The sequence below is a fragment of the Gopherus flavomarginatus genome, chromosome 1, assembly GCF_025201925.1.
Source record: "Gopherus flavomarginatus isolate rGopFla2 chromosome 1, rGopFla2.mat.asm, whole genome shotgun sequence".
In the NCBI taxonomy this organism is placed as follows: domain Eukaryota; kingdom Metazoa; phylum Chordata; order Testudines; family Testudinidae; genus Gopherus; species Gopherus flavomarginatus.
The window spans coordinates 236,303,615-236,324,744 of record NC_066617.1 but is presented as its reverse complement, the minus strand read 5'-3'; the positions used below and the strand labels follow the sequence as shown (position 1 = coordinate 236,324,744).

The following is a 21,130-nucleotide window of genomic DNA, read 5'->3' as shown; positions in this document are numbered from 1 at the left end:
GACTACAGAGTTAGGTCGACGTAAGGCAGCTTATATCATCCTAACTCTGTAAATGTCTACACTACAGTATTACTCCTGCTGATGTAAGTCTCCCATTACACGAAACTAATAACTCCATGTCCACTAGAGGCATAGCACTTCGGATGATCTAGTGAGGGCAGTGCAGTGTCTGTGTAGACACTGCGTTACATACATGGCCTGTCAGCACCGCACTGCCCGGCACTAGGGTTGCTAACTTTCTAATTGCACAAAACCAAACACTCCCACCTCACCCCTTCTCCAAGGCCCTGCTCTCCACTCGCTCCATCGCCCCTCCCTCCATCTCTCGCTGTCCTCCACGCTCACTCACTTTCACCAGGCTGGGGAGCAGGGCTGGCTCCAGGCACCAGCATTCCAAGCGGCAGTCCCTGTTGTTTTGCCCCGAAGCAGCACACCAAATTGCCGCCACGGACAGCAGGGGCAGTCCGTGTGTCTTTAGGGCAGCATGCGCGTTCCCGCGGCGGTGGCAATTCTGCAGTAGCTTCTATGTTTAGCTGTCTGCGGCGGCTTCAGCTAAACATAGAAGCTGCTGCCTAATTGCCGCCGCTGCGGAAATACACCTGCCACCCTAAAGGCACACGGACTGCCCCCGCCACCCGCGGCGGCAATTCGGTGTTCTGCGTGGGGCAGTGAAAACTGTAGAGCTGGCCCTGCTGGGGAGGAGGGTGAGGACTCCGCCAGGGGTGTGAACTCTGGGGTGGATCTGGGGATGAGTGGTTTGAGGTGAAGCAGGGGGCTTGGGCAGGAGGCTGGGGTCAGGGCCGGCTCCAGTGTTTTTACCGCCCCATGCAGTGGGGGTGGGGGAGCCATGTTTGTGGCACTTCGGTGGCAGTTCTACTGCCACCGCTTCATTCTTCGGTGGCAATTCAGTGGCAGGTCATTCCCTCCAAGAGGGACTGAGGGACCCGCCGCTGAAGAGCCGGACAGGCCGCCCCTCTCTGTTGGCCGCCTCAAGCACCTGCTTGCTGCGCTGGTGCCTGGAGCTGGCCCAGGTTGGGGTGCAGGAGGGAATTGAGGGCTCCGGCTGGGGCTGCGGGCTGTGAGTGGGACCAGAAATGAGGGTTTCAAAATGCAGGAGAGGGCTCCAGGCTGAGGCAGGGGTTTGGGGTGTGAGGGTGAGGGTGTGGGCTCCAGGAGGGAGTTTGGGTGCAGGAGGAGACTCTGGGCTGGTGCAGGGGGTTGAGATGCAGTGTCCTGATGGTGATAACCGCGGCTCCTAAGAAGCAGCTACCAGATCCTTTCAGCCCCTAGGTGCAGGGAGGCTCCATCCGCGCACTGTCCCCACACCCCCAGGCGCCACCCCCGCAGCTCCAATTGGTTGCGGTTCCTGGCCAATGGGAGCTGCAGAGCCGGTACTCCACATGCTCCCCTACCCCTGAGCGGCAGCTGCTTCTGGGAGCCACGCAGAGCCAAGACAGGTAGAGAATCTGTCTTAGCTCCTGCCCCCGACCCCCTGCCGCTGACCAGACTTCTAACAGCCTGGTTAGTAGCGCCGACCAGCACCACCAGGGCCCCTTTTCGATGGGGCGTTCTGGTCGAAAACCGGTCACCTGGCAACCCTACCCAGCACTGAGAGCCCAGGTTGTCAGCCCCACACGGAGCTCCCAACTGGGAGCTCAACTGCCCAGCACTGAAAGCCTGGGCTGTCAGCACTGGGTAGTGGGGCTCCCAGCTCAAGCTGTCAGCCTCTCCCCCCTCCTCCCCAGTGCCCCACTTAAGTCAGTGCAAGCCCTTCTAATGATCTGAACCATTGGCAGAAGGAGGGCAGTGTGGACATGAAAAACTGCACTAATTACTGCAGTGGCTATACAGCGACCTAACATAGGTCGACTTAATTGTGTAGTGTAGACAAGGCCTGATTGTGTGAGATTTCACAGTTCATTTGGGACCTGATTGAGCGAGCTGATGGAAAGACTCTCATTGACTTCAACAGGAGTTCAGTCATGTCTTTGGCCCTCTGATAAATGGTGAAAGTTATGCAGTCTTCCCATTACAATCCCCTATTTTGAGAAATGACAGCTCTGCTATAAAATTGTGCCTCCTGGAGAAAACTGATCTCCTTCTCTCGGTGTTTGTTTGTTGGCTTTTGGTGACACAAAGGTCAAAACATATTTATTTGAGTATTTTAAACGGTTTATCTTACAATAAAATAGTTCTGTCTTGCTCCTCTGTAGTGGGTGTATTTTGAAAGCAATATGCTTATGCAGGGACAGAGGGGATGCCCTTTGTTGCCTTGGGAATCCTTCTGGCCATGATGTACAATTATTGATTGGGAAGGATAGAGGGTGCAGTGCAGAGTGGCTGGCACAGGGATGGAAAAGTGGGACACGAGAACTGCTACAGAGATGTGGAAGCCCCTCTATTGGGGAAGAGGTTGGTATCTGAATTCAGTTGATCATTTGCATTTGAGTAATTTAAAAACAGATTTCAAGAGCAGTTCTAGTCTGAAAGCAACTGCAAAGCCAGTCTGCTGGAATTCTGTATTGATTTTATCTCAGTGATTTCTTCAACGTGTGTTCAATTTATAAGTAATAACATGGTCTTTTTAATTGCCAGTCCTGCAAAGTTAGAACCCTGCTTTACTTTCAATTTCCCACTCTTCTGGCTCTGCTGCAGCCACTTCTTTCAGTTACACAGGGGCAACCTCATTGGACAATATTCTGGTCTCAGTTAAGCAGGTCACCTCCACTGATCCAAACAGCGAGGGGAGTGTCACTGAGACACATTTAACGCACAGTGTGGAATAGAGAGGAGGAGGATTTGGCCATTTGGGTAGCCCTGATCTTAGCACTTAATTTAGTTTTGTTTTGTTCATTATTATTATTTCATAAGAGCGCTGAGCAGGGGGTACCACTTTTAGGCACCAAAGGAGCATTTAGAAGCTCTGGAACCCTGGGGAAGGAAGCAGTTAAAAATACACAGAAGTGATTTACATAATAACTGTAATAGTTCCAAATGTGTATTAAAGTCTTTGGATTAATACCCAGAGAAATGTGTAGTTAGATAATACCACTTGGGCAGCTAACTCTGCTGCTCTATGGGGCTGTCACTTTCAGGATTCACTGGTGTTTTATGTTCTGGAAAAAGCTATTTGGACACCATTACTGGTGGGAGTGAGGCACTGAGCTAGGAAAGGGATTTAAGGATAAGTGGTGAGAATATCATAGAAGAACATTTTAAAAACATGGTTAGTATGAAGAATAACTGTTAGATTTTATAACTCGGTCATCCACTCCATTTTGGGTGTCTGCCCAGGGGCTGGAGGTGTAATATCCAGCTCAGGTAGACGTACCCATGCAAGTAGCTCTTGATCAAGCTAGCATGCTAAAGGTAGCCGTGTAGCGGTGGTTGGATGGGCTAGTCTCCCTGAGTACAATCCTATCTGAAACCCTAGTTATGTACCCATCGAGACTAGTCCCTCCCACTGCCTGTGCAGGAACACTTACTCTGTTGTTAGTCCACTCGCTGGAGCTCTTCTCAAGATAGAAATCACAGCTCCAGTTCCAGCATAGGCAGACTCTTTGATTAGTGAGGCGTTGGCTGTTATTCTGCACCCCAGGTCAGCAACATACATAACTAACCTTAGACGCATGAACAGTCCAAATGAACTCAAGGGGATTACTCCCGCGCTTGGGAGGCACTTGTTTAAATACTTTGCTGAATCAGGGTCCTGATGAGTGGCTGTATAACGGATCTTTGACTAAAACGTGCAAGTCCTGATATTCTGACTTGGAATGAAATACATCAGTTATTTTGAGGATGAATATAGCTGTTGCTGTTAATATTTTGAGCTCAGGGTATTTAATGATGTATGGAATAATTATAAAACAAAACAGCAGGTATAGGAGAATCCAGTGGCTGAACTGGTAAAAGCAAACCCTCAATTTCACTTCAGTTCACTTGTTAAAATTTACCTAGAGAGGGGGAAAGAAGATGTTTATGAGGGAAAGCACTGTGCCATCTGTATTTTTAGCAATTTCTTGTCAAATCTCAAATTCTTCCTGACCCTCTTCAGATTTAAAATTTTTATTAAAGTTAATGTTTAAAGTTAAATAGACACAAGAGGGAAGGTACTGTACATCTGGGGTCAGGCTTGAGTTATGAGGGATTACAGGTATCGGTTGCAAGGGTGAAGAGATATATCACATAACTGGCATAGACTCAGATTGGAGTGCAAGAGTTTTTAAAGTGTCAGTGGATAAGTCGGCTCAGGTACGCCACCCATGGACTGTATAAGGAGTCCAAGTCAGTATCGATGTAGTGAATGAGTACATGGATGGGGTGCATCCCTTGGTTCATCAGGGAAGGAAGTGGGTTATTTCCCTGGTCAGCGGCCTCGATTACTCAGTGTAATATTGACAGTGTCCTATGATGTGTTCCGTATAAATGTCTCTGGACCACCTGATGGTGTCAGACACCATGTACTACACTGACTGCTGTTCTGTAGGATCAGATGTCATATTTAACTGCTACAGAATATGCTAGTTGCCTGTTAATGTTTAGCAGAAAATCACCTGCTAGCTCTGGCAGAAGAAAACGAAAGAATGTGGGGAGTGATCCAGCAGTGAAAAGGTTAGCATAGCTACAGAATGAGTCTGCTGCATCCTCTGATCCTTTCTCTTCAAAACACTGCTACCCAGTCAAGTCTCATGGGCACACTTTTAGTTATTACTGTAAGCCTCTGCTACAATGCGGATCTTGGGATCTGTCCTTTTTTAAGGCATGGATCAAATTGTGTGCTGTAAGGAGGTTTGTTCAGGGAGGGGGTTATCATAACCTTAGTCCCAGATTTGGACCTTAGCGTCCAAAATATGGGGGTTAGCATGAAAACCTCCAAGCTTAGCTACCAGCTTGGACCTGGTACTTGCTGCCACCACCCAAAAAATTAGAGTGTTTTGGGGCACTCTGGTCCCCCTGAAAAACCTTCCCTGGGGACCCCAAGACCCAAATCCCTTGAGTCTCACAACAAAGGGAAATAATCCTTTTTCCCTTCCCCCCTCCAGGTGCTCCTGGAGAGATACACAGACACAAGCTCTGTGAATCCAAACAGAGTGACTCCCCCTCTCCGTTCCCAGTCCTGGAAACCAAAAGCACTTTCCTATTCCCCCAAAGGGAATGCAAAATCAGGCTAGCAAATCCAACACACACACAGATCTCCCCCTGATTTCTTCCTTCCACCAATTTCCTGGTGAGTACAGACTCAATTTCCCTGAAGTAAAGAAAAACTCCAACAGGTCTTAAAAGAAAGCTTTATATAAAAAGAAAGAAAAAATACATGCAAATGGTTTTTCTGTATTAAGGTGACAAAATACAGGGTCGATTGCTTAAAAGAATATTGAATAAACAGCCTTATTTAAAAAGAATACAAATCAAAGCACTCCAGCACTTATATTTATGCAAATACCAAAGAAAAGAAACCATATAACTTACTATTTGATCTCTTTGTTTTTACACTTAGAAACAGAAGACTAGAAAGTAGAAACTACTTCTTCAAAGCTCAGAGAAAGCAGGCAGACAGAAAACAAAGACTTAGTTTGCTTTTGCCAGTTTTGGCTCGCTGGCGCCCTCTGGCGTTGAGTTTGAAGATGTGGTTGCACTTGCTGGTGCTGGTTGCTGTTCCAGTTCCGGGCCTGGGACTGGAGATGCTGTGGCTGTTTCAGTGGTAGGCATGGAATCCGGGTTCACTACCTCTGTTTGGGTCTTTGGTAACACAGACGGGGCCTTTGTGGACGGCTCAGGAACAGGAATGGTTCTGGAAGCTTGCCTGGTTTGGCTACGTGTAACCATTCCCACTCTCTTGGCCCGCCTCACCTGGTTGGCCAAGTCTTCCCCCAGTAGCATGGGGATAGGATAATTGTCATAGACTGCAAAAGTCCACATTCCTGACCAGCCTTTGTACTGGACAGGCAGTTGAGCTGTAGGCAAGTCTACAGCTTGTGACATGAAGGGGTAAATTGTAACTTTGGCCTTTGGGTTGATGAATTTGGGGTCAACGAAGGATTGGTGGATAGCTGACACTTGTGCCCCCGTGTCTCTCCACGCAGTAACCTTTTTTCCGCCCACTCTCAAATTTTTCCTTTGCTCCAAGGGTATTTGAGAGGCATCCGGGCCTGGGGATCTTTGGTGTGATGGTGGTGTAATGAATTGCACTCGCATGGTGTTCTTTGGACAGTTGGCCTTGATATGTCCCAGTTCATTACACTTAAAGCATCTTCCATCTGATGGGTCACTGGGCCGAGGTGAGTTACTGGAGACTGGTGAGGTGGAAGAGTAGGGTGTCTGTGGCTTTACTTGGGTGGTATGTGGGGTCTTTGGCTGTCCTCGGTTGTAGGGTTTATGGTCTGTGTGCCCCCTGGGGTAATCGTTCCCCTTGACAGTAGCTTTCTTGCTTTCTGCCAGTTCCATCCATTTGGCTTCCATTTTCCCCGCCTCAGCGAGATCTTTGGGTTTTCCATCTTGTATGTACCGTGTGATGTCTTCAGGAACACCATCCAAGAACTGCTCCATTTGTATGAGGAGGTGCAGTTCTTCCAAGGTTTGAACGTTGTTTCCTGTTATCCAGGCCTCATAGTTTTTTGCAATGTAGTAGGCGTGTTTGGGAAATGACACCTCTGGTTTTCACTTTTGGGTTCTGAAGCGCCGACGGGCATGATCTGGGGTTATCCCCATCCTGTATCTGGCCTTGGTTTGAAAAAGTTTATAGTCATTCATTTGCTGCTTAGGCATTTTAGCTGCCACCTCTGCTAAAGGTCCACTGAGCTGTGACCTCAATTCTACCATGTACTGGTCTTCGGGGATGTTGTACCCAAGACAGGCTCTTTCAAAATTTTCCAAGAAGGCCTCGGTGTCATCACCTGCCTTGTAGGTGGGAAATTTCCTGTGCTGTGGAGCAATAATTGGTGCCGGGTTGTTAGGGTTGGCTGGCACATGCAGCCCAGCTTTTGCCAACTCCAGTTCATGTTTTCTCTGTTTTTCCTTCTCTTCATTCTCTTTTTGGTGTTTTTCCATTTCTTTTTGGTGTTTTTCCATGTCTCGGCGGTGGGCCATCTCTTCTTCTGCTTGTTTCCTTCGGTAGGCCACCTCTTCTTCTTCTTCTAGTTTTCTTTTGTGTGCTGCCTCTTTGATTTGTTCTTCTCTTTCTTTCATCTCCATCTCTTTTTGTTTTATTTCTAGTTCCTGTTTGTGTTTTTCCATCTCTCGCCTGTGTTCAGCTTCTTTGATTTGTTCTTCGGCCTCAATTTTTCCCTTAGAAGTCATGGTTCCTGTTTTCTTGTGTTGGGGTGCCCTCCGGTGTTTATCTTCTGAACTGCAGGTTCTCTGTTGCCTCCTGAAGTCTGCCTAGCAACAGTGCCTTTAGCAAATTTTCAATGTTAAGTAAACCTGAAAACCCACTTTATTTGCATGTATATAGTGCTGGTAATGACTCCTAATGGGAGTGCTATTGCATGACAAAAGACCTGTAACAGCTCCTTAATGGCTTCTTGCTTAACATGCAAGCCACAAACTGCCAGAGAGAGCAGAAAAAAAAAAATTCTCTCTGGTTCCCTTTTAAAACCAAACTGTTTCTCTCTGCTAAAAAGCCCTTAGCAGAGAAAAGAAAAATATAATATTCCTACTGGCTTCTGGATTCTGTCTATCTCACCACTGCACACCATATCATAACCTTAGTCCCAGATTTGGACCTTAGCGTCCAAAATATGGAGGTTAGCATGAAAACCTCCAAGCTTAGCTACCAGCTTGGACCTGGTACTTGCTGCCACCACCCAAAAAATTAGAGTGTTTTGGGGCACTCTGGTCCCCCTGAAAAACCTTCCCTGGGGACCCCAAGACCCAAATCCCTTGAGTCTCACAACAAAGGGAAATAATCCTTTTTCCCTTCCCCCCTCCAGGTGCTCCTGGAGAGATACACAGACACAAGCTCTGTGAATCCAAACAGAGTGACTCCCCCTCTCCGTTCCCAGTCCTGGAAACCAAAAGCACTTTCCTATTCCCCCAAAGGGAATGCAAAATCAGGCTAGCAAATCCAACACACACACAGATCTCCCCCTGATTTCTTCCTCCCACCAATTTCCTGGTGAGTACAGACTCAATTTCCCTGAAGTAAAGAAAAACTCCAACAGGTCTTAAAAGAAAGCTTTATATAAAAAGAAAGAAAAAATACATGCAAATGGTTTTTCTGTATTAAGGTGACAAAATACAGGGTCGATTGCTTAAAAGAATATTGAATAAACAGCCTTATTTAAAAAGAATACAAATCAAAGCACTCCAGCACTTATATTTATGCAAATACCAAAGAAAAGAAACCATATAACTTACTATTTGATCTCTTTGTTTTTACACTTAGAAACAGAAGACTAGAAAGTAGAAACTACTTCTTCAAAGCTCAGAGAAAGCAGGCAGACAGAAAACAAAGACTTAGACACAAAATTCCCTCCACCCAAAGTTGAAAAAATCCGGTTTCCTGATTGGTCCTCTGGTCAGGTGCTTCAGGTGAAAGAGACATTAACCCTTAGCAGCAAAGAATCCTGTGGCACCTTATAGACTAACAGACGTTTTGGAGCATGAGCTTTCGTGGGTGAATACCCACTTCCTCAGATGCATGCATCTGACATGCATCTGAGGAAGTGGGTATTCACCCACGAAAGCTCATGCTCCAAAACGTCTGTTAGTCTATAAGGTGCCACAGGATTCTTTGCTGCTTTTACAGATCCAGACTAACACGGCTACCCTCTGATAATTAACCCTTAGCTATCTGTTTATGACAGGGGTGGAGGGACTAATTATCATCATAGATGTTCTTGTACCTTGTGACACATGAGGCAATCCAGTGTTTCCACCACTGCCTGTCTAATGCTGTATTTCTTGTTCCATCGCAGTCTCTTCCCATAACAGCAGCATCTGTCTTAGTAGTTTTATTGTCATCTGTTGTCCTCTTTTCCGTCTTCCACCAAGTGGCATCCAGTCAGGGGCTCAGGCATGGCGAGAGCAGTGATCTCCATAATGTTAGAGAAATCTGTAACAGCAAAAGCTTTTAATATAAGATTTACTACAACACAAATATGGGGCCATGTTAGCTTTAGGCTAACATATATTGTTTATTACTGAAACAAGTCTTTGATAGGAGGGAGAAGAGTGATGAAATTCTGGCCCTAATTACTGCAACGTCTGTCTTTCTAGCCTCCTAGTAATTTAATCTGCACCTATTTCATCTACCAAATGCAAAAACCTCTCTTCCTATCTCATCATTCTAACCATGTCACTCTTCTCTGCACTTCCCTTCATGGCCTCCCTCTCACCTTCCACATTTAACTTCATTTCTCATCTTCACCTTCAGTACTCTCACTTCCTTTTAACTCTCCAAAACCACCTTCCTAAGTGCCTACTTTGTAGCCTTCTCCAGCTACCTGTATTCTTCAGTGCTCCCCTTATGCTTGGGTTCCCTTCCCTCAACTTGAGCTCCAAAAGACTTCCCAATTCATTTGATCTCTCCTTTAAAATACACCTCTTTCCAACGCCTATTGGTAGTGATCCACCAAAGAAAGCAGAGCATTTGGATGTCCGCTTTGTTATGCGTTTGGGGGGTCCCCTGGTGAGCTGGATCAAATTGAATTTTCTGCCTGGTGTCTTGGGCAGAGCAAATAAATTGACAGCTCTACCCTAGGCAACAGTGCTTTGGAAGCTGTAAAACAATAGCTTGTTCCTAATTTTTCAATCTCGATTATACAAGTATCTCAAATTTTCCTTTATCTGGAAAATACCCTCCTGCATTTGAAAAACACCAAGTACCTGAGGCTGCTGTTATGCAGGGGCAAAGCTCCTGTACAAGTAACCATAGATAAGGCCGTATCCTATGCGGGTATTTCATCATTTGGCTCTCTAGAATATACTTTAGAGTCAGCAATTGTAAAGCTAAGCATAATCTCAACTTCACTGGGTAGGAACAAGGGAAGGTGCTATTTTTTATTTTTATTTTTTTTAGTTATTTGTATTGCTGTAGCAACTGTGGGTCCCATTATGCTAGGCACTGTGCAAGCATACATCAAAAAGATGGTTCCTGCCCTCAGAGCTTACAAACTAAGGATATGCCTACACTACATTGTAGAGCTGTAGTGCAGACCAGCGGTTCTCAAACTTTAGCAACCCAAAGAGCCCCATTATGATTTTTAAATTTTTTGCAGACCCCGAACCCAGCTTCTCATTTTCCCTGGGGGTGCTCAACCCCTATTCAGACCCAAGTCCTGCTCCCATTCCACCCCCTTCTCCCAAGGCCCCACCCTGCCCCACCTCTTCTCTGCCTCTTTCTGTTCCTCCCCCGAGTGTGCCCCATCCCCGCTCCTCCCCCTCCCTCCCAGCACCTCCTGCACGCTGCTGAACAGCTGTTCCGCGGCATGCAAAAGGCACAGGGAAAGAAGAGTTGATCAGCAGGGCCAGTGACCTTGGCCATCTCCCGGAGCCCCTGGAGTACCCTGTCCGCAGGGATCCGTGGACTCCACCTTGAGAACCACTGCTATAGATGCTTCCTAAATCAATGGAAAAGGTTTTTCCATTGATGTAGGTAATCCACTACTGCAAGAGCCAGTAGCTAGGTTGATGGAAGAATCCTTCCATTGACATAGCCTTGCCTACACTGAGGGTTAGATCAGCTTTACTGCATCAAGTCCTGAGCAATGTAGCTAGGTCAGCCTAAGTTTTATGTATGGACCAAGCCTAAAACTGTCTAGATTAGGGCCTTGCCTACCTGGGGGAAACAAAATTCAGTATAACCTAAAGTAGACATTTCATTTGCTGTAATTATACCAGTATAACTCCCCACCTGTGGATCCTTTTATTTGGATATCAAAGTGCCTTTTCTTTTTTCAGTTAATCTTACATTGCTTAAGAAGGTGGTTTAAACTAAACCAAGGAAAGCCACTCTGATACTGGAATGAGATTGTCTACATTGGGATGAGTTAAATCCTATATAATTATGCCTCTGTAACTGGTAAAACGTCCCTATATAGACAAGCCTAGGATAAAAGGTGTATTTTTAAAATGTTAGCTAACACGTTGTAACTAAAGCCATATCTAGACTAGGGTTTACAGGTGTGGTGATACATCAAGTTATCTAGCTTGATCTAATAAACACCTCTACAAATCAAGTCAAGACAAAGAAACTGTAGTTTACAGCATGCTAATTGGATTCCTTTCACTGCCTGAGCTAGCTAACTCAACTGAACATCTCACTTGTCAGCCCTAGCTTAGATAAGGTCGAAATGTAAAACAAGAGAAAGTAGGTGTATACTAAAGGAAAGTAAAGGGGAACGGGTTTTGTCATACACCTCAGAGATGCTACATGGGCCATCCCATGCACTACAAAATGATCCATTCTGGTGATTGCTCATGGACATCTGTAGGAGACTTCTAAAAAAATGATTTAGGCCCAACCATGCATTTTACACACCTGTGAATTAGACCACTGCTATCTGCTGTAAGTGCACACATGTCTCCTGTTTCTGCTTGTTGCTCTGATCAGGAATATATATTTTTACATCATTGGAATTAATCAACTTTTAAAGTGCAATTAAAATGTGAAACATATGCCCAGAGTTCAACTCGTTCCATTCTCAAGACAATCTCCATCTCCAGTGTGGCAAATTTTACATGGCACTCAGGCTCCGTATAACAAATGTTTAAAAGTACTCCAAAACCTGGCCTAAGGCATCCAACTAATCCTAAAGTAACCAGAGTAGAAGCAAATCAGTGTTGAACCAAAAGCCTGATTGAACCAAGGGTCGTGGTGGATTTCTCTCTATCGCTGATAAATTTTAAATCAAGCGTGGATGTTTTTCCAAAAGCTATGCTCTAGGAATTCTTTTGGGGAAGTTCTATGGCCTGTGTTATACAGGAGGTCAGACTAGATGATCATAATGGTCCCTTCTGGCCTTGGAATTTATGAATCTATGAACAAAATGTTTGCTCGGGCTTCGAGGGACAATCATGAAAAGCAAGATCCAGAGATTCTGCCGGAGACTACTGAAAGCAGAGTCCCTAGCACTGAGTGCTGAGATGACTCCACAGATGTCATCTGTTAAAGTGGGATATGGAAAAGGAGTTGTCTTAAATAACAGAGTCCAATGCCATTTAAAGATAGACATGGCCAGTTATACCTGAAGGGGATTGCTTCCACAGGAGTCCACTTCCCTCCTTTCTAGGCCAGGAGGTTATTGCTGTAATATTTTATTTGGTTTATTTTCTTTCAATTTAGAATAAGTAAAAAGCACCCATACCAGGCTATGAGTGCCCTGCCAGTTCTTTAGAATTACAAAGCACAAATTCAGTGCCATCGGCTCACCCATCCTACCAAGCTGCAGCACTTACCAAACACCAGCACCCTCATACTTCAATCTGTATGTCCATCCCCCCTCATTTTTTGCAAAAGCTAGATAAACAAATGAGCCCTGCAAAGTCAACACATCTTTCCATGGGTGGCAATGCATTGCAGAGCCCCAGAACCTTTATGGAGAACATGCTGCAAACAATTACTGTTAAATCAAGGGTTATCTAGAATCAGCAACTTGCCTTCACAACTGTGGCAGTGTATACTGGGGAAAGTAGTCGTCTCTCAGGTATTAAGATGATCTGGTATATGAAGTTTTTGATGATAGTGATTGGTAATGGATTAGTAAGGTGACCATGGATCATTGGCCTAAATGGAGGCAAATTTATGGATGTTACTTGTACGTATAAAATTTATTTAAGCTGGTAATATTAGAACTGTGTCAGTTCTTTTTTCTTTGAAAATTCACGTAGCTGACATGTTTGGGATTTTATTTTTGCCAAAGCCATCAAACTGTACAATGATAAAATAGATTTAGTTCTGCACTAAGCAGTAAATCAGCAATGCCTTTACAGTCATGTTATCAAAGGATTAAAAATCTCTCCCATTGTGTCAATGGTAGCTGGAATATTTATTTGAACCTCATTTTATGATAAGGTTGTTTTCTATTTACAAAAGGTGGGTTTTCCAGTGGTGTTTATAGTTTCCTTTGCAAGTTTCTGTGGACCTGATCTCTGCAATTCCATATTTTGTGTGTTTCTTTCTACAGAGCAATTAAAGTTTTGAATCAGCCTCTTTTTAATGGACTTCTCAGTATTTACACTAATGTAACACTTTGCAGGTTCTTGCCACAGGGTTCTTCTGGTGCTTGAAGCTTTCTTTCTTTTCCTCCTTTCTGAACAGTAAGATCAAATCTCTTCAGGGTAACGTGATTAGCATGTTTTGCATGAGAACCCACCCACCCTGAATGTAAATTATCCCCCATGCTGAATGCAGCTACCTTTTCCCTATAACCACCCTGTGTGCCACTGTAAAATGTGTGTTTACTTTCATAAAAACTCTGTATGAAGGCACGTATGCAATCCCATTAACTTTTACCTCACCAATTGGAAACACCACATCCCTTAAGTCATCTACACTGTGACATTTTAAATATTTTTTATTTCATTTTATTTTGGAGTATGACAGTACTATTTATCAAAGCATTCATTATGGTACAAACCAAAAGATTGTTAAGAACATCTCATCAGAAATTCTAGAACACAAATAGTTTTTAGATGTGTCAACATGTCAACTTAATAGTGCGCTGTGTCCTGTTCACTTTCGCCTGCAAAAACAGTTCTGATTTGCATGTCAAGTTTAATATAAACTTTGCAGACTGGCTGCAGCACTGCATGTAATTCACATCTTTGGACCCTCTTATGTTGTGATCTTGATTTTCTGTGTACCCCACCATTGCCATTATGTAGTATGTTATGACCTATGTTAATAAAGAGAAATCAGAGAGCTTAAAGGATTTTCTGGCATCACGAGTGAGCAGAAAAAAAAAATCAAGCTGTACATCAGTTACCTAGATGAGGAACAACTGTTACTTTTGACAGACATCTGTATTCAGTACCTAGGTCCTAATCCTGCAGCCCTTACTCTTGTGAATATTTCCATAAAAGTCAGTGGGACTATTTAAAAGCCCAGACCTGCTCACGTTGAACTCAACAGGGAAAATCTGATTCTCTAAGTCAGCGTTGTGAGATCCGACCAGATGTGAGTAAGGATTATTGGATCTGGCCCTTTATTCCGAGGGCGTGATTCTCGTTTACCCCAAGGCCATGCCACTCTAGTAGTGAAAAGGGTCCTTAAAGTAGAGTAAATATATTCATTTGGTTTTTAAATATAATTCACTCCCACTTCATGGCACCTCAAAATTAACCAGTTCTGTTCATTCCCTCTGAAGCACCTGGCACTGGCCACTGTCAGAGATAGGATACTGGACTTGATGGATCATTGGTCTGAACCAGTATGGCCGTTCTTATGTTCTCTGACCTGCCTAGAATGGCATGAAGTGGCTTTAGGGTAAATGAGACTCATGTCCTGAATCTTTTGGTGTTTTGTCAGTTTTAAACATCTTCTAGTAAAATGGGATGTTTAAAATTTAAATATTTAAAGAAACCAAGATAGAGATTTCTCATTTGATTGTAAGAGAGTTACCATTGTACTGATAAACTAAAATGTCTCCTTCACAACTGCTATGAACTGTTGCCATGTAAATATCTATTTAAAGTGTAGAAATTCAAAATCATTTTAAAAGAAGGCACTTCACCTACCTTCACAAACTATTTTCGGAAGTGATTTTGTGCTTTATGCATTACAGACCCATAATATTGGCAAAAAACTTCTAAAATGTCATTTTTGAGTAATGAATGTGAAAATGGCATCCATGCCTGATCACCTTTTCTTTATGCAATATTGAGGTTTAAAACATTACCTTAATTCTTGATTGCACAAAAACAAAAATGGATTTTGTTTATCAAGTTTGAGCCCAGAATAGTGTTTACATATGACTGAAAAGCTGGGGTTATAGTGGAAGCGCTCTCAAAACCTTAACAATAGTTGTGTGGACAGCACCAAAACAACATTCAGCTGCATGAGGAACTACTCATTTTACTGTTTTGTATTTGCAAAGAAATTTCATGAACTATACTTGTTTTATGGGTGTTTTTTCCCCGATTAGAATCCTTTTATTCATGAGACACTGTCAAGGCTGGTACAATAGGCCTAAAAATTGGTTTACTTTGGCAGTGCTGGTTGGCACAACCTTTGGAGTAATCTGAACCATTTGGGAAGGACTTACTTTCAAGGTCCATTTTGATGTGCCTTTCATATTGAAAGGCAAGACCTTTCAGATAAGACATTTGTACAAGTAGGTCAACACAGCAACTGTGACAGTGCCCATTTCAATGATAAAACTGCATGAGCCAGATTCTCAGTTAGTGATAATTGGTATCGTTTCATTGACTTCAGTTTGAGGATCTGGCCAAAATTTGCTTGCATTTCTATTTAAAGATCGGCAATAAGGGTGAGTTGAAGACTAAAATAGATGGTATATGAAAAGGGTAACAAAAATGGTCATTCATATGGTCAAATTTACATATAACAAGAGAAAAAATGCTAAGGGATTGTCTATGTAGCATGGCAAAGTGCACCAGAGGGATGTGAGTTGTAAAATGCTCTAACATGTTGCGCTTTGACCACCCCAGGTAGAGCCTGCTGGTGCAGCCTAAAAGGCACCTAATTCACCTTAAGGTCATAGAAACCTGCTAGAAGGCAGCAGCATGGTCTACATGGGGCAGTTAGAGTACATCGCATCACATCTGTAACCTTTTGTAATCTTTATATTGAAATGCTCCCAATTAATATTAAGTTGTCAAAGAAAAGGGTGCCACAAAACCCAACTTAGTTTTCTAGGTAGGTTACAGAAAAATTATTTAGTAGAGGACCACTAAGTGATGCTTTGAATGATGCACCCTGTCATAACATTTCTTCCCAGACCTGGACCTTAGCGTCCAAAATATGGGTGTTAGCATGAAAACCTCCAAGCTTAGTTACCAGCTTGGACCTGGTATCGCTGCCACCAGCTAGGAATTATACAGTGCCTAGCTCACTGTGGTCTCCTCAAAACCGTCCCTGGGGGACCCCCAGACTCAGATGCCTGGAGTCTTACAACAAAGGGAAATAACCCTCTCCCCTTGTTTCCTTGTTACTTCCTCCCAGGCTCCCCTCCCTGGACGACCCTAGGAGATTCCCTGCTTCCAGTCCTGGAAACACAAGTACCGAGAGATCTAATCTCTCTTCCTCCTCACCCAGAGGGTATGCAAAGTCAGGCTTAGTAAATCTAACACAAAGAGATTTTCCCCATGACTTCTTCCTCCCACTAATTCCCTGGTGAGCTGCAGGCTCAATTCCCTGGAGTCCCCACTAAAGAAAAACTCCAACAGGTCTTAAAAAGAAAGCTTTATATAAAAAAAAGAAAGAAAAAGACATTAAAAATAGTCTTTGTATTAAGGTGACAATATACAGGGTCAATTGCTTAAAGGAAAAAAAAATAGATAAACAGCCTTATCCAAAAAGAATACAATTTAACACATTCCAGCAACTAGACACATGTAAATACAAAAAAAAACAATATAAACCTATTGTCTTACTATCCTTGTACTTACAACTTGGAAACAGAAGATTAGAAAGCCTGGAGATAGAAAAATCATTCTCAGAGCCGAGAGGGTCAGACCTAAGACAAAGAACAAAGAACTCACACCCAAAACTTCCCTCCACCCATATTTGAAAAAGTCTTGTTTCCTGATTGGTCCTCTGGTCAGGTGTTTCAGGTTACTGTTTGTTAACCCTTTTATAGGTGAAAGAGACATTAACGCTTAGCTATCTGTTTATGACACAGCCAAAGTCTATTAAAAAGAAAAATGATTAGTTAACAAATAGACAGGCAACTACCAATTATGTAAATACTACTGTTATCCTCACACTCAAAGATGAAATGGTCTAGCAATGGATGATCAGCCTATTGACAACGGCATGAAGGAGAGCCTTATAATCCTGAAACCTAGCAGTAAGTACCCTTTTAAGGTTAATCGGAGCACCCTTGCAATTTAGCAACATTTACTTCTTTTATACTCCGTTATAGTTCTAATTAGCATTAAACTACCCTTTACCATAGTTATATTTCCACCACCTTCATAATGGCTCTTTATGTTACCCATTATTTAAACTAACATCTGCACCAAAGTTCTTCTCATACTGTCAAAATGATAGCATTTTAATAAAACATTCACGATTTTCAAAAGCAATCTTTAAAAAACTTTACTCAAACCAGTTATAACCAAAAACATAATGGTAACATAACCTTGGGTTATGTCCTTGCTAACTCTTACTTTCCCATGACACACAGTCTCCATCTTATCTGTGATTATTTTTTTTTTACACTTTTTTTAGACTTTAACTAGCAATAATTACTGTGGTGGCTGATGTCCACACTACCCTCCTGTTGGTGGTGGGTGTCCTCACCAGGAGCATTTCCACGAGCTGAAGGGAGACAGTGGGGGGGAATGAGAGCCCTGCTGCCCCTCAGGGCTTCCTGTTCCCAGCCTGGAGCAGAGGGAAAGTTTCCCAGGGCTTCTTGCCTCCACACTCCCAGCCGGGAGTTGGAGGCAGCTAGTGGGGGCTTCTCGCCTCTGGTGAGGAGATCTGCACCTGGAGTCCAGTTGGCCACCGTGCTCCTGGCAGGGAGGAGGGAGCGGGGAGCCTGGTTGGCAGTCCAGCTTGGAGCAGAGACCCGGCAGCAGCCTGGCTGGGGAGCTGGGAGCTGGCTTTCTTGTCAGTTTCCCCTCTTCACTGTAGCCCAAAACCTAACTTCTACTTATATCTTAATTCAAACCATCCTATAGATTGTACACCCCTCTAGTGCCCTTTGCTGGCACCGTGTAGACAAGCTCTAGGATTACCTGGTGTCCCAGATCCACAGGATGGGCGTTACTGCCCCCAGCCTTGGAGCAGTCTCTAGGCGGAACCTTTCAATGTGGCAGACGCCCCTCAGGGTCTTGCTGTTCCTCCAGGATAAGCAACACAGTTTCACCACCTCCTTAGACTGGGCCTGCAGCACTCCTGCTTCACACCATGAGCTCTGTTCAGCTAGTCTAAATGAGACGGACCCTTGATGGAGAATTGTACACATTTTAGGGATCAGTGCACCTCTCCAAGCATTTTCAGTGACACTCTCACAGCATTGTGAAAACAGTAGGGTTTATTAATCATCTGGAACACAGCAGAGGAAGTTCTTAAATTGGCATAGAGCGAGGTGGGCAAACTACAGTCCACAGGCCGGATCTGGCCCCTCAAGGCTTTGAATACAGCCCGCGGGATTGCCCCCCGTGGCACCATGGGCCCTGCGCCGCTCTCAGAAGCAGCCAACACCATGTCCCTGTGGCCCCCAAGCTGGGGGTCAGAGGGCTGTGTGTGTTGCCCTTGGCTCCAGGCACTGCCCCCCGCAGTTCCCATTGGCTGGGAATGGGGAACACATGCGGAGCCCTCTGTCCCTCCTCCCCCAGGGGCGCAGCGCTTCCTGGAGTGGTGCCGGCTGGGGACAGGGCAGGCATGCAGGGAGTGTGTGCGGCTGCCACCCCGGAACCGCTTTAGGTGAGCAGCGCTGGGCCAGAGCCCAAACCCCTCCTGCACACCCCCCCCCCAATTCCCTGCCCTAAGTCCCTGCCTGCATCTCATACCCTTCCTGCACCCCAACCCCCTGCCCTGAGCCCTCTGCCGCAGTCTGTACCCCTCCTGCACCCCTGCCCTGAGCCCCCTCCTGCACCCCAACCCCCTTCCCTGAGCCCCTTCCTGCACACTGCACCCCCTCCCACAGCCTGCACTCCCTCCCGCACCCCAGCTCCCTGCCTCAGCCCTGCATACAATTTCCCCACCCAGATGTGGCCCTCAGCCCAAAAAGTTTGCCCACCCCGGCATAGAGGAATGAAGATTAAAGCATAGTCCATTACAATTAGGTCAGAGCCCAACTGTAATCCATCTGATTCCCAGGTGTGCTTGCCTTCTTCCTGCAGTCCACGCTTAACCCTCCTCTGGACCTTTGTTCTCCCACTGGGGAAATGCTGCTTGGCTTCCTACAAAGAGAGGGGGCAATCTATGGTCATTGTTTGCTAGGTGTCAATGACTGGGCAATTGGATCTGCCATTGTATTCTCAGGAACTCCACTGATATGGGACTTAAGACCCAGACATCTAGGCACCATTGAGACCCCTAGGTAACAATGCAGCATATAGGGAAACTGAGGCACACATCGGTTTCATACAAATATTACAAAAAAATCCCGCTTGATGTGACCTTTTTGCTTGAAATCAGACCTTTTGTTTGTTTCAGACACTGTCTGGTTCATCAGCCTTAGAAGGAAAGAAACATGAGGTTTTACGGCATCTTAGTAAAATACAGAAACAAAATTATAGTACTACACTTATCAGCACTGCAGACCTTAGGTAACTGAGTCATTGTTTTACCTCCCACCATGACCTGCTTGGGAAAACACACCTTTTGTTGAGCAAAATGTGCAATGGCACCCACGCAACTTGAATTTTTCTACTTTGTCTCCAGACAGCACACTGAGGAACTAGTGATGACTTGATTCAGTTATCAAGTTTTCATGTTGTGACACAACATAATTTCAATGTAATTTCCAATATGATGTACTTGATGCAAGGGACCAAGTTCCTTGTGCCATATGGAAGAATGGAGGTTAGGTGCCTTACTCAGAAAAAAATTAATCATGGATGATCTTTATATTAACTGTACTAGGTTTTTCAATCCTCTGTTTTAAAGTAAGGTATTTTGGCAGAAGGGGGGTAAAAAACTGTGACATTCTGAAGTTAAAATAGAAATAAGCATATTTTGAGCTGCCTTTTAAAAATGAAATCAAATATGAGTACACACTATTTTTTTAATGTCTGTGGAAATAACACCTGCAATCAGTAAAGGAAGGTTTCCAGTGTAGAATCATGCTGAGATCAGTAGATTGATAAAGTCGCAACGTAACCGTTGATGTCAGATTTCAGACAGACAGACTATCAGGGTTGGAAGGGACCTCAGGAGATCATCTAGTCCAACCCCCTGCTCAAAGCAGGGCTAATCCTCAGACAGATTTTTACCCCAGTTCCCTAAATGGCCCACTCAATTTTTTTGTGTTTCATTGATCAAACATTCCAGCTTTTATTTATTTATTTATTTAAAGAAAACGTGTAGTCCCTCTTACACTTGCCCAGTCTCATTTCCAAATACTGATAACAAAACTTCCAGTGGTGCAAATGAAATAATGTACTCTGAAACCTTTTACTTTTCTGTTACAGCTTCTTTTCTCAGCTCACAGTATCTCTCCAACCTCCCCTAAGCAGAGAACAAACCTGCCTTCTTTCTGGGTCTCCGAGGTACTTTTACTTACTTCCTTTTCTGATGTGTCTTTCTCTGGTGAGCACAACTCAACTATACTTCTTGTGCTTGGCACCAGCCTTGAGTTGCTTCAGCGTGGTGACTACAAAGCAAAGAGAAGTATAGACTTGGAGTAAAACAAAAATATCTTGTATAAGATGAGACAGGACTCGTTAGCCACAGCAATACTTCATGCTGTAGGGACAAAGACTCTTATCTGATTTGTTTGTTAAGCCTAGTATAGACCTCGATCCAAAATATTGTGCCTTTATTTTCTGTTTCTAAAAGATATCTCTTCCCTCACCTTATCGGTACCAATGCATTTGATGCTTTTGTCAGTGCGCATTAATTTTGCATCAGTAATTTATATCTGCAAATTTAAACCCTAAGATTATGTTAATTTTGCCATATGAATGTGGGCGGTGAATTATGATGTCAAGTATGCCATTTTAAAATAATAGAGAGCGGACTTGTTTGGCAATCTGCATTTAGTTAGACACTGCATTCATTACTTGCTTGGAAATTGAAAGAAATGTTAATTGAGTGTTGAAGGCCATACAAGGAAGCCATTCTCTTAATTTACACAAAAGTTAGAAGAAAATATTCTTGCATGTTCAGCTATACCATGTGCATTGTAGTGCCTCAGGTAACTCAAGGCTATGTCCCATTTCATGACATAACATAACCTAATTTAGACCGACATTGTGCTTTGACTCATCACATTACATTAGAAATACAATATTATATATATTTTTAAAGTAGGTTGTAGCTGTTAGTTAATGTAAT

General features: G+C 44.0%; 1 protein-coding gene across 9 annotated transcripts in view; it reads left to right on the top strand.

The window, feature by feature from the left end:
- Positions 1-21,130, top strand: part of SHROOM2 (shroom family member 2) — a 206,558-nt gene that overhangs the window by 159,693 nt on the left and 25,735 nt on the right. For 8 of the 9 annotated variants that reach the window (XM_050963270.1, XM_050963278.1, XM_050963286.1 and 5 more), the window contains one exon: positions 20,266-20,343. The exons of the other annotated variant lie outside the window; for it this stretch is intronic. In XM_050963270.1, coding sequence (XP_050819227.1) covers positions 20,266-20,343 — 78 coding nt within the window. The remainder of the gene's footprint in view (positions 1-20,265; positions 20,344-21,130) is intronic. 9 annotated transcript variants of the gene reach the window in all.